This window comes from Myodes glareolus, chromosome 4 (genome assembly GCF_982192425.1).
Source record: "Myodes glareolus chromosome 4, mMyoGla1.1, whole genome shotgun sequence".
In the NCBI taxonomy this organism is placed as follows: Eukaryota; Metazoa; Chordata; class Mammalia; order Rodentia; family Cricetidae; genus Myodes; species Myodes glareolus.
In genome coordinates this window covers 103,495,147-103,508,958 of record NC_142029.1, presented here as the reverse complement: position 1 = coordinate 103,508,958, position 13,812 = coordinate 103,495,147, and the positions used below count along the sequence as shown (strand labels likewise).

The 13,812-nt window shown below is 41.7% G+C and overlaps 1 protein-coding gene across 3 annotated transcripts in view; it reads left to right on the top strand.

The window, feature by feature from the left end:
* Bbs9 (Bardet-Biedl syndrome 9) overlaps window positions 1–13,812 on the top strand; it is a 405,148-nt gene that overhangs the window by 88,298 nt on the left and 303,038 nt on the right. For all 3 annotated transcript variants that reach the window (XM_048446631.3, XM_048446632.3, XM_048446634.3), the window contains 2 exons: window positions 4,169–4,343; window positions 12,583–12,667. In XM_048446631.3, coding sequence (XP_048302588.3) covers window positions 4,169–4,343; window positions 12,583–12,667 — 260 coding nt within the window. The remainder of the gene's footprint in view (window positions 1–4,168; window positions 4,344–12,582; window positions 12,668–13,812) is intronic.

The window sequence follows — 13,812 nt, the reverse complement described above, 5'->3', positions numbered from 1 at the left end:
AGACCTAGAGTAGGTGCCTCCAGAGGCAGCTGGCTGTCTTGGATGTAGCAGTTTAAGTATTTTCCTCTCTGCTGCAGAAGCTTTAGGAAAGGAGATCCTTATACTGTGCTCACAGGGGCCAAAGGTGCTAGCTTTCTCCTGGGCTCAGGTTTTCTTCAAGTCCTGTTCCTTATTCTGTGATGCTAAGCCAGTGATTCTGAGAACTTTCCGTCCCACCTGTAGCCAGCAGTTGCAGTGACTGATCTGCAGTGTTTAAAGTGGCATGCCTTGCACCCTGTCACCCACAAATACTTCAACGCCATGTCTCGGTAAGGTCATCCGACATCAATCATTTGCTGTGTCTTTAACAGAGGACCAGAAGTATGCTTTACTTTAGATAGCTGTATGCCTGGAGATAATTCATGATTGGCATGCTAAAGAAAGAAGGATTATAGGGGGAACAGTTAGCATTCTGCCACAAGATCTAGTCTACACTGAATTATATGAAATTCATGCAGTTATTCTTAATTTATTGTTGTATGGACTTTCTTCTTTTTGAAATATGTAAGCTGAATCGCTCTTATACTGAGCTTCCTTTTCTTTGAAAAATTATTTTTATGTACCTATTTATTACTATTATTTTTTAAAAGATGGGACCCTGTTATATAGTCTTGGCAGGTCTGGAACTCAGTGTGTAGCCTGAGACGGCCTTGAACAAGTGGCAAGCCCTCTGCTTCAGCCACGCAAGCCCTGAGACCGTACGAGCCACCATGTCTGGCATTTATGTGTCTCTGTGTCTTATGCTGTCATCCCTTTGTTAACTTTAGACACTGTTCACTGCCGATGGTGTCTTCACTTCCTTTCTACAATGCTACTCTTTCCTCCTGGGCCAGCTAAACAGGCAATAAAAACCCTCCTAATGACATCATATAATTTATTGTGTGGGTTGTGTATGCTGCACATGTTAGCATCTTTAACATCTTATTTCTGATGTTGGAACTCCGTTTACAGCTTCACTGAGGTATAACTGACAAACAAAAGCTTTGCATATTGAAGGCACACAGTGTGACGCTTGATATATGTCAAACATAGGTATGCACATACATGCACGTACTGTGAAATAATTACTATAACCAAGCTATCTAATGTATCTATCACCCCCTAGTTATCTTTCTAGTGTCAATTTTTTTTTTTTGATGTGAGAACACCTAAGGTCGATTCTCAGCAGATTCCACATGTACAAGGCATAACCATTCCCTCTTCAGTGCTGGAGTTTACCAGTTTTCAGGTTTCTCCCTTTGACTAATCTCTCCCTATCTCTGCCCGTTCCCCGACGCTAGGTAACTGCGAACTGCTTCTACTCTGTGTTTCTACCAATCTGACCTGTAAAGTTTCACATGGACCTGAGAGCACGCAGTGTTTGCCCTCAGTGCCGGGCTTTTCTGGCATGGTGTCCTCAGGTTACCGTGTTGCTTCTGGTGGCAGGATTTCCTTTCTCCCCAGACAAGTGTGGGTGATATTTTGAGCTGTATTTCCTCATGATTATGATGCAGCTTTTCATAGGTGTGTTGGCTTCTTGTATCCATTCTGAGGAAAAGTACCTTTCAGGTCCTTTGTCTACTTTTTTAAATTAACGCTCATTTTCTTACTGCGTCATAAGTTCCTCGTGTGGTTTGGAGATGAAGCCCTTGCCACATGGTTTGCAAGCACCTTTCCTTGCTCTGCCCACTTACCTTTGCCCCCTTACCTTTGCCCCCTTACCTTTACCTGTCCTCTGCTCCCCTCTCCTATTCAGCTTTTTTTTACTGGTCAGTATTTTTTAGTTTGACAGGTTCATATTTCTGTTTTTTTGTTTGTTTGTTTGTTTGTTTGTTTCATTCTTGTTGCTTATGTTTTTGGCATTTTTTTTTTAAAAGAAGTCATTGTCTAGGCCAGTGTGCTGGCTTCTCTCCTGTTTTAGGACCCTGGGAGACTTATTTTTAAACCTGTGTTGAGGAGTTTGGTATATGATAAGGACTCAATTCTGTCTTTCCTTCCTCTGTTTCTTTCCCAGTTTGCGTATGGATATCCAGTGTCCCCTCGGAGGTGATCTTTCCCCTTTGCATTCTGATTCTTGAAGACCTGTGGCGGGACTTTCTCACCAGTCTGCCTTCAGATTGCTAGCCCTAACTAACGACAACGAAGTGTAATATTAATGATGGGAACTTGGCCTTTAGCTTAGGCTTGTCTCAACTGGCTCTTATAAGTTAATAACCTGTTGATATTAATTTACATTCTGCCATGTGGCATTACCTCTTCTATGTCTTGCACTTCCTGTTTTTCTCTGGCTGGCTACTCTGCCTTTCTTCTTCCCAGAGTTCTCTCTGCCTGGAAGTCCTGCCTATACCTCCTGGCTAGCTATTGGCTCCTCAGCTTTTATTACACCAGTCACAGCAATACGGCTTCATACAGTGTACAAATATCCCTCAACAGGACCGTCCTTCCCATTGTGCAGTCCTGGTGCCTTTGCTGATGATAAGTTGGCAGACTTGAAACTTTTTGCAATTATATTTACTTTACAAATTAACTAATGTTCCTGGGTTATTAATAACTTTTTATAGTCACCAAAATCATTAGGACCACAGTAAAAATAGAATTAAAGCCTTGCTGAAAATCTGAGCATGCTCCTTGTAAAAGGTTCGTGTGCTTTGCATATGGAGACCTTACAGCGTTTGTTTCAGCCTCTTGCCTCATCTTAGCGGCTAATAGATGGGTGGGGCTGCCAGTGTAGCTGACCGATCGACTGTGTTTCTGAATGCATGCTCATGGCAGGGACACCCACATAGACCACATGCAAATGATGTAATGAATAAAGATTGAATAAAAATAAAATAAAAATAGAGACTAATCAATCAAATAATTGCTGCAAAGGAAGTGGAGCCTTGAGAGACTTTTTTTTTTTTTCAAGCAGCATTAACACTTTTCAAGACTGGTTAGCTTGCGGCAGTCACTGTGAGCTACAGTACTCTGTCATAATAAACACCAGCCATCAACTTGCTTTCTCTTTTGAATCTCTTTAGGCAGTATGTTTGTTCTTATTCAGGTAGAGTAAGAATATCACTTGCTTCTATACAATTTAATATTTTTCCTAGCAAAGTCACTGTAAAGTTTATATTTATTACACATAAAAATATCACTGATATCCAAGGCAATATGGACTAGCCCACATAGGATTTAACTGTTTAAAGCTAAGGGATTAACGTTTGGGCTAGAAATGGCAAACTATGGGATTGACCTTTTATTTATTCCTTAATAAGTGGTTTTTACCTGGTGTAGTTATTCCCTGTATAGTAGGGCTATAAGGTACACTAATCACATAAGCAGAGCATGCAGAGTTATACCATCCAATCTCAGAGTAGGGGTTGTGTACTATGTCATGGACATTGTCATCTTCATCTTAGTGTGTTCTAAGAAGTATTGAAACCAAGACTGATATACTGACAGTGGAGACATCTTCAAAGTCAATTTACAGGGCATCAATGCTGTTGCTCGCGATACTGTCTATCACTGTGATTTACTCACAACTAATACCTAAAACAAGTCTGTGGAGTCTACGTGGATGCATGCGTGTGAGCATGCACGAGTGCGTATTCATTTGTATGGCGTGTTTGTGTCTGGTGTGTTGTCTGCTGGGGTTTGCATTCAGAGCGTGCTGCATGCTGTGCATGTACTGTCCTTTTGGTTGGCATCCCTGGCTCCCTGTGTGCTATGCTTGATGTCTAAGTCATATGAAAGCATGAGAGAGACATATGACAATGAAATAGTCCCCCGGAGAACTACGTTTTATATGTCAGGTTTGGGGAAAACAGTATTTTAGGATTATGATTGTTCTTAGCAATTATTTTGAAACTGAGGGTTTGGGTATATAACATATAAAAGAAATATTGTTAAAAGTATGAACACCTGATGAATATAAAATTGAACATACAATGAAAGTATAAACATTTTATAAATATAAAATTTGGGGCATGTGTATATGTATTGATATTACTAACTTGATATTTTCAGTGTGTTGTAATTTAAAATTGAAGCTACCTTGATGTGACCTTGTCGGATAAAGTTAACTGTGATGTATTTGAGCAGAATAGTGATTATTAAACATGAAATTGATCAAAAATAAGATATTTAATTTCTTCTAATTCTTCTTTAGGTCGAGATTTAATTTGTATCCAGTCTATGGATGGGATGCTGATGGTGTTCGAGCAGGAAAGCTATGCTTTTGGCAGGTTTCTCCCAGGCTCTCTTCTGCCTGGGCCTCTTGCTTACAGTGCCCGCACAGATTCCTTCATCACTGTCTCCTCCTGCAGACAGGTGGAAAGTTACAAGTGAGTCTGTGTGTTACATTTGGAATCGTGATTATTGTGGCCGTTTGTTACTGATTAATCATTTTCTGGAAAGACCTTGAATACTGCAAATGAAGGCGAGATTGACTTTGGTAAAATTTAATTGGGATGCCTTAGAGCACATCACCGACCTAAGTAAAGAATTCAAAAGGCTGTGTAGCACACTGGTCCCAAGAAGCCAGTGGAGGCAGCTCTTTATCTGAATTCTGGGTTTGCTACTTACTGCTGCTGGATGGTCAGTGTCCTCAGGAGGTAATGTGAGCCTTGACCAGTGTGTAAGAAAGATTAAGTGTGTTCCAACCTACCACGAATAGAAAATGCTCAATAGTAATATGACTACCCCCTGTTATAATGACAATGAAATGAATAGATGTGGTAGCCCATGTCTTTAATCTGGGCACTCAGGAGATTAACTCTGTGAGTTTGAGGCCAATATATAGTGAGTTACATAGTGAGAATTTGCTCACAAAACAAAACAAACAAACAAACAAACAAAAAACAAAAAAATCACCAGCAACAACAGACAGACAATAAAATGTAATATTGAGTGAAAAAAACAGATATAAATTTGCATGAGTATTTTATAATGACAAGGAATGCAAATGACATCTGAAATCTTTCTGGAAAACGATACAGTCATTGCCATGAATAGATGAGATGTAGAAGGGATCTCAGGAACATAGTGTATACTTTTGCTAGAAATTCTTCAGGTCTTCCTGAGTTAATGTTGGAGAGAAATCATTTTCTCCTCCATCAGGTAAATATCCACAATGATTATTGTAGGTAGAGGGAAAGAGAAAAGAATGTAGAAATCCATTCTGGGAGCAGAAATAGGGTTCATTTTAAATATCTTTAACTCTTTAATGTATTATTTTTAAAAGATTTATTTTTTTGTGTGCACATGTGTGCCTCTGTGGGCTTATGTGTATCACATGTGTGCAGGTGCCGTTGAGACCAGAGTAGGGTATGAAGTCCCCTAGAACTGGAGTCGCAGGTGGTTGTGGGTTACTGGACGTGGGTTCTGGGAACCAATCTGAGTTTGCTTTCCACTGCTAAGCCAGCTCTCCAGCCCCATCATTTATTTTCTTTGTGATGAAAGGAATTTAGAACTTTGAACATCGTCTCTTTCTGGTATTGTTTTTTTGGCCACATGATGTTTCCCAAGGTGGGAAGAAAAAAGAACTCTCTTTGGCAGTGGCCATAGGGAGTTCATCTTCATTTCACCGTTGTGTATAGTCAGTCGGGCATTGCCCACTTCGTAAGTGGAAGTCTTTTGTTTTTAAAGGTTGTCAATGCTGAAAACAAGCAAACGTTTGCCACTGAGCAGAGGCTGATGAAAGTGGCAGATCTCCATGTCCCCTTCCTTTTGTGGCTCCTTTGGCCCCTGCCTGGATGGAAGGAATTGTGGTGTTGCCTCTGGAAATAAATATTTTTTGTTTGAGAAATTAAGAAAAGCATCTGTGTACTTTACCCAGGACTGCCAAACTTAGGCGGTACTGTGGCCATCTGCTTTTCAGCTTCCTACCCAGCCCAGTGCCCATCTCCTGCCAAGCAGGGTTCCACAAGGGGTATAGTGCTCAGATCTGAACACGCCATTGCTTACTCTTGGACGTGTGTGTGTGTGTGTGTGTGTGTGTGTGTGTGTGTGTGTCTAAGTGTTTCTATTGCTCCATGAAACACTATGCAAAAAAACAACTTGGGGAGGAAGGGGTTTATTTGGTTTATACTTCCACATCACTGTTCATCGTTAAAGGAAATCAGGACAGGAACCCGGAAGCAGGAGCTGCAGCAGAGGCCATGGAGGGTGCTGCTCATTGGCTTGCTCCTCATGGCTTGCTTGGTCTGCTTTCTTATAGAACCCTGGACCACCAGCCCAGGGATGGCACCACCCACAATGGTCCCCTCAATAACCAATTAAGAAAATGCCTTACTGCTGGAACTTATGGAGGCATGTATTAGTCAGGGTTCTCTAGAGTCACAGAACGAATACCTTTCTGTCTGTCTGTCTGTCTGTCTGTCTGTCTATCATCTATCAAGGGAATTTATTAGAGTGACTTACAGGCTGCAGTCCAGCTAATCCAACAATGACTGGTTGAGAATAGAAACTCCAAGAATCTTTCCGTTGCTCAGCTCCACAAGGCTGGGTGTCTCAGCTGGTCTTCTGTATATGCTTGAACCTCAACAAAGTAGGCTCCATGCCAGGGAAGGAATGGATGTGTTAGCAAGGCAAGGGGAGGCAGACAAAGAGAAAAACCTTCCTTCTTCTATGTTCCAATATAGGCTTCCAGTAGAAGGTGAGGCCCATAGTAAAGGTGTGTCTTCCCACCCCAAGAACTAGATCAAATGAGTGTTTCTTCCTTCTTCAAAAGTCCAGACCAGAAATGGATTCACTCATTTTAAATCAAGCAGAAAATCTCTCACAGGTGTGCTCTCTATTTCTGGATTACAGTTCATTCCAAATTTAGTCAAGTTGACCACCAAGAACAGCCTTCACAAGGCATTTTCCCAACCGAGGTTGCCTCCTTTCAGATAATTCTAGTTTGTGTGTCTGTAACTCCAGGAGAGATCCTATGAGGAGTCGATGGGTGCATTTTCTTAATGTGTGAGGTTAATGTCACAAAAGTCTTGTTTCAGCTCTGATAGTTCTTTAATACTGATATATTTAATTCATTTCCATTTATATCTAAAAACCACACACTTTATTCATTATGAGGTACATTTATAATGGTAAAAATGCATGAGACATCAGACAATTGGGAAGACATTTAACATTAAGTACTGTGATATATGTATGCATGCTTTCAACTTTAATAGATTGAATTAAATGATAGTCACCAGGGAAATTTAGGAAGGAGAAAAGCATGAAAACTCCTGGTTCCTTTTTCTTGAGGCCTCATTCAGCCTATCTGTAGTCACTTAATAGAATGTAATTGACTAATAGAATGGACTTTTAAGACATAGTTCACCTTCATTTTGATATTGATATTTAACTGCTTTAAAGTTAATTATATTCATATAGGAGCATGTATGGACTTTGGCCTCAAGCTTTAGTGTGTGTAGGACTCTCCTGGCCAGCCTGTTGTTAATGACATTTACACATCCTAGCCCCAGGCCCCAGGCCCCAGGCCCCAGGCTTGTGGCTGAGACACAGAACTTGTCATTGTCCATATAAACTGCAAGTGATATTAATTTAGAATCGAGTGTTTTTTCTCTTTCTTCCTTCCTTCCTTCCTTCCTTCCTTCCTTCCTTCCTTCCTTCCTTCCTTCCTTCCTTTCTTTCTTTTTTTGAGGAAGGATTTGGCTCTTGCAGCTCAGGCTGTAATCCTCCTGCCTCAGCCTCCAATTTTAGACATGTACTATCAAGCCAGGCTTGTTTTCTTACATATTTGTGTGTGTGTGTGTGTTTGTATTTTTGAGTGTATGTGGACTCGTGTCCAGGGCAGGGCATGTTGCACAGTTCATGCCTGGATATCAGAGATTCCTTGGGGGACTTGGCTTCATCCAAGATCAACCTCAGATCGTCAGGCCTGATGAGTACTTTTACCTTGTAAGCCACCTCATTGGCCAGCTGTACCTTTCTGTTTTAAGTTTCATCTACGTATCATATAGGGGTTGTGTGTGTGTGTAGATCAGAGGATAACTTGCAGAATTTGATTCTTTCTTTCCAACATGTGGGACCTGGGGATTGAATCAAGCTTGGTGGTAAGAGCCTTTGCTGAGCCTCCTAGCTCCCTTTTTTACTTTGTGAGAGCATTGTTTGTCCTGTATTGAGGCTTAGAGTCTTGGTGTTTCAGTCCTCTTGGCCATGTGTCCAGACTTTGCAATATCTTTTATTCTCTTTTCCTGATAGAATCACTAACAGAACAGAGACTTAACAAATAACTGTGTCCCTCCCCTGGGTCTGGGGCCAGGGAGAGGCTCCACTGGCTCGTAGGCTTCACACTAAGCTCAGTTCTGATCCGTTCAGGGGTCTCTTTAGTCTGGATCCAGAGGCTTCTCCATCTTCTGGTTTTGTAGGTTTCACACTAAGTGGCCCATGAGAGGGGGGAAAGAGGACTTAGGGAAGGAGGGAGGTGAAAGGTCATAGGATACACGGACTGCAGTGAGCCCCCACTTCTGCTCTCTCTACCATAACCCATTGCAGTCGCTGTAGATTTTTCCCTCTCAGCTCCTGTCACCTGCAAATATACGTTTATAAATACACACATATAAACATACGCTTTTTCATCTAGGTTCCATATGAGACGAAATGTAGTATTTGTCTTTCTGAGTTTGGCTTATTTTACTTAACACAGTTATTTCCAGTTGTATCAACTTTCTTGCAAATTTCATGACTTCCTTTTATTTATGGCTGTATAAAATGCTATTGTATATGCAGCACATCTTTATGTGTTCCTTGTTAGTGGACATCTTGTCTGGCTGTTTCTTGACTGCTAGGAACAGGACAGCTATAAACAGGGTTGTGCAAGTATCTCTGTGCTATGTCGACTCAGGAGTCTTTGGGATATATTCCCAGAATTGTACCCTTTTCTTTCTTCTCTCCTCTCCTCTCCTCTCCTCTCCTCTCCTCTCCTCTCCTCTCCTCTCCTCTCCTCTCCTCTCCTCTCCTCTCCCCTCCCCTCCCCCTCCCCTCCCCTCCCCTCCCCTCCCCTCCCCTCCCCTCCCCTCCCCTCCCCTCCCCCCTCCCCTCCCCTCCCCCCTCCCCCTCCCCCCTCCTCTCCCCCCTCCTCTCCCCCCTTCCCCCTCCCCTCCCCTCCCCTCCCCTCCTGTATTACAATTCATATTTCAGTATCCTGTGGCTGCTTCTGTGATGTGCTGTGCAGGGCACTAAATCATGTGGTTGCATGTGTAATTGGTGTTTGTGGATCAGCTACTGGGTCAAAAATGTCACCAGTGCACCTCAATTTGCTTGTCTGTGACCAGCACCATTTAGCTCTGAGCATCCTTCTGGCCCTCTCTTACAGCATCACCCTGCCCTGGGCCTGTGTATTCCTTCAGCAGGTTCACAGGGGACTTTGTTCTTTAGCTTTTGTCAGCAAGCACTTGAATGGTAGGAAAAAGATCAAGTGCTTTCTTTGTTTTAGATTTTCCAAGTCCACTTGGAATTGCTGGGTGTTGTGCACGTCCTTGGTCACAGTTGAGAGGAATTAAGGGAGAACCATTAGAGAGATGCTGGTCTTGGGCATGATCTAAATTGCTGCCAGCTATGTTCAAATATCCAGTACTCTGCTCAGCTGTTTTTGAGGAGGAGACTGGTTCTGATTTGGAAATCAGGAGCCGGTATTGGTTGTGTCTGTCTTTGCTTACTGTCTAGATGTTAATGAGACTCCTTTAGGGCTCACTTAGTCCTCAGATGAAATAGTGATACTCTGTGTAGCTATATAAAAAGCTTCAAAGGGCTCAAGGAGCCTTGAATTTCTGCAGTAGTCTCACTAATGTCCATGCCATCCTTGGGTAGACTGGAGTCTGCAGGAAGTAAACTACCTGGGTAAATTACTTGCCTGAGAATTGAGTTATAGTAGGACCAACTCTGAGATTTCTGCTCATAACGTCATACTATTTCTTCCCCCTGAAATCGGCAAAAAGAAAATAGTCCCTATCTGGAGCTTGGAATGTGAGATTTGATTTTTTTTTGTCACCTTTGGAAACTTTGGAATTTTGAAGGTCATTTTAAGGTTAAGGTGTAGACATTTGCTGAAGCTGCATACTTAGTTTTTCAAGACTCACATCCTCTCCTTCTGACTTTAAGGGCTTCTCTCACATGACTCAGTCTGCTCTGCCATGCCCTTCCCCTAAGCTCCCATGGACTTTCATAAGTTCAGCTTCCTTCTCTATAATACATTTTCCGTCCTTGTCCATATAATAGAGTTTTGCTTAGTGTTTAATACCACTTTTCATGTCCTCAACCCCAGGAGCCCAATGACTCGACTGTGCCATCATGTTCCAGCGACATTGTGCATCCTGTCTATGAACCCAGGGCATCCTGAGACACTCACGGTTGTTGGCATGACCAGAACAGGATGTTTGGAAGCACCTTATGAGTTAGATCATGCATTAGTTTTTTCCTCTGTCAATTTCTGTTGTAGTTCCTTTTTGTATACTCAGTAACTGGCTAGTTGCCCATTAGTGTCCTAGAATATCCCGACAAAAGCAGCCAAGAGGAGAAAAGGGTTTTGATTTGCAGTTCCAGAGCAGTAGAGTTCATTGACAACAGGCAAGGAAAGCCTGACAGGAGAAGCTGGCTGATGACATTTTCATCCTCATAGAGGAAGTGCAGACTGAGGGAGCAGGAGGTGGGCTGTGCTCTAACACCTCCAAATCTGCCCCATACTTCATCCATCTAGACTCCGACTTTCACAGGGTTCACAAGCTTCTGAGATAGCATCACCGGCTGAGGACCAGGTATCAGACACAGGGGCCATGGGAAGATTCCTCAGTCAAATCAGCACAGTGACTGTCTTTCACTCACAAGAGTGAATGACCATCCATTTGGTTCCGTCTTCCAAGCATGTGACATTTTGGGATTGAGTTTCAATACATGAGTTGACGGGGGGGGGGGGCACATTCAAACCATAGCAGTGTGTGATATTGAGTAACTGTACACTTCAGTGCTGGGACTGAGCCCTGTGCTGTGTGTGCTGGGTAAATGCTGTGCCTAGCAGCACCTTAGCCCCTGCCTTGGCTCGTCTGCATGTGTTTGGATCCTTCACACTGTCTTCATTCAGGCTGCCGGACCCACGTTCTCAGACGCCTTTGTCTTTGTTGATAGGGATTGTCTGAATATATCTGTTTTATAAATTTTATCTTAGCCCTGGAAGTACAATACAAATAATTGAGATTTAATAGTAAGGAAAGGAATCTGTTTGAAGTTCTTTTTATTTATAGTAGATAATTATTCTAAAATATTATATTAATTAGTGGGAAATAATGAAACCTAAACTTTATTGGATAACTTTATTTGTATATTGAGTATATTGCAATTTGTTTTTTGTTGTTATTGTTTTGTTTTTTGAGACAGGATTTCTTTGCATAGCCTTGGCTATCCTGAAAGCTCTGTAGACCAGGCTGGCCTTGAATTCACTGAGATTCACTTGCCTCTGTCTCCCAAGTGCTAGAATTAAAGGTGCGTACCACCAGCACCCAGCTTTTTTAAAAAAATGATTTATTTATTTTCATGTTATGTGAATTGTTTTTTTTTTTCTGACTGTGTGAGAGTGTTGAATCCCCAGGAGCTGGCATTATAGACAGTTGTGAGCTGCCATGTGTGTGCTGGGGTTTGAACCCAGGGCCTCTAGGAGGAACAGCCAATGCTCTTAACCACTGAGCCATCTCTAAGGCCCTCTATAAATTGTTGCAAAGAATGGCTTGAACTAAATGTTATTATTGCAATGGAAACTGTAACATATATGTAGATCACAATAATGCCCATTATTGGGAATGTATCAAGTATCCAATTGATTTTTCTGTCTTGATAAATCTGTGGCTCTCTCTTTGTCTTTCAACCTTTTTATCAGTGATTGGGAACCTAATATAGTTTGAGCATTCTTAATGTGAAACTCTTGGCTATCCAAAACATTTTGAGCACTAACATCATGCTCAAAAGGCTTGGCTTTTGGAGCACTTTGGGATTCTTCCATCGTGCTGCTGGTCTGTAAAGTGTATGTTCAGACTCTGCTGCGCTCTGCAACACTTAGGTCCTAAGCATGAATGAAGAATAAGCAGCATGCACGTGCCAGATGCTGTGCTAGGCGTGAGGTGACAATTTGCTTTTGAATTCTTCTTATAAGTTAGCAATAGCTATTTTCATTTGCTAGCTGGGAAGCTAGGACGGTAAGTGTCTGGCTGGATAGTGTGAATATCATACTTCTATAGAGTATGCATGGAGAAGTTCTCTGGCACCGACTGTCCTTCTGTACTTAAGGTCTTTCTGGTGTGTGGTATTTAGGTGCTAGAGCTTTCGCCAGCTATTTGCTGCACGCAGTTCTCCCGAGAGCCTCGATGTAGTGCTCGGTTCACAGCTGTGACATGTGATGTTGTTTATCACGTGATCATTCATATCATGTCTCATAGTAAAACTCACTAAAATTTAATTGAAAATTTGTGGGTTTTAGAACTAAAGAAAATGCCTCTCACAGTGTTTATGGATTATGTGCCTCTGAAGTTTGGTGATCCTCACTTTAAGCTGTGAGATCATGTGTCCTCTGCTGTCCCTTTCAAACAGGTACCAGGTGCTTGCCTTTGCGACGGATGCAGACAAGAAGCAGGAGACGGAACAGCAGAAGCTTGGTTCTGGAAAAAGACTAGTTGTAAGATCTTTAATATACAAAGATTTCAATAATGCCATATATAATAATTTTTGTTAGAGAATTCTTAGAAGAAAATAAAAATTATATTTTGATAAGTTTTCTTTATATAGTTCTACTAATGGCAAAGATCTGTTGCTGAGTTGTGGAGCGTGTTCATCTGCATGCCATGATGCCCTGGAACACAGGTAGCTTCACCACACTGTGGATGCCTAGACAGCGTCACTTTCAATGGAAGAGACTATAAACCAGCACGAAATTAATTTCAAGCACCTGTCTAAATTGTCTACTTTTCATCTTTTTCTTCTTTCCTTCTTTCCTTCCTTCCTTCCTTCCTTTCTTCCTTCCTTCTTTTCTTCTTTCCTTTCTTTCCTCCCTCCCTTCCACCCTCTATCTGTCCCTTCTTTACCTCTTTTCTTCCCTCCCTCCCTCCTTCCTTCCTCCCTTCTTTTCTTCCCTCTCCCCCACCTCTCTTGGCTTTCAAGTTTTTATTTTCCACTGAACTAGAAACTGTGAAAGCTTACATAAAAATAAGGTCAGTACTAAATAGAGTCAACAGGTTGTATGTGTATATTCATACACACACATAAAAACACATACACACACACCAGGACTTTGAAAGGGAGTGGGGAGGGGTTGGAAGTAAGAGTTGGGGGTCAGTGAAAGGATATGGGCACAGAACACATGTGAAATTAAAATAAAAACAGGTGAATTTCTAGATGCATATGACCAACCCATGTTAAATCAAGATGGAGCAATTTTTTTACTTTTTAATTGAAAATAGATTTTTTTATAGAATATAGTCTGTCTTTCCCTCCACTTACTCCTCCCAGATCCTCTCCACTTCCCCACCCACCCAAATCTACACCATTTGTCTCTCTTATTAGAAAACAAACAGGCATCCAAAATAGTAATAAAATGATAAAAATAAATAAGATAAAATAAGCAGGACAGAACAAACAGGAAAAATAGTAAAAACACAAGAAACCCATAAAAACAAAATCAGAAACCATTAGATCCGTGAAGTGAGGGGAAAACAAAAGCTCAAGTAGAGCCTTATGAGACAGAGATCCCTCCAGAAATGCTACTGAGCTTGCTTTCTATTGGCCGTTTATTGCTGGGCGTGGAGCCTGGCCTTAGCTGTGACT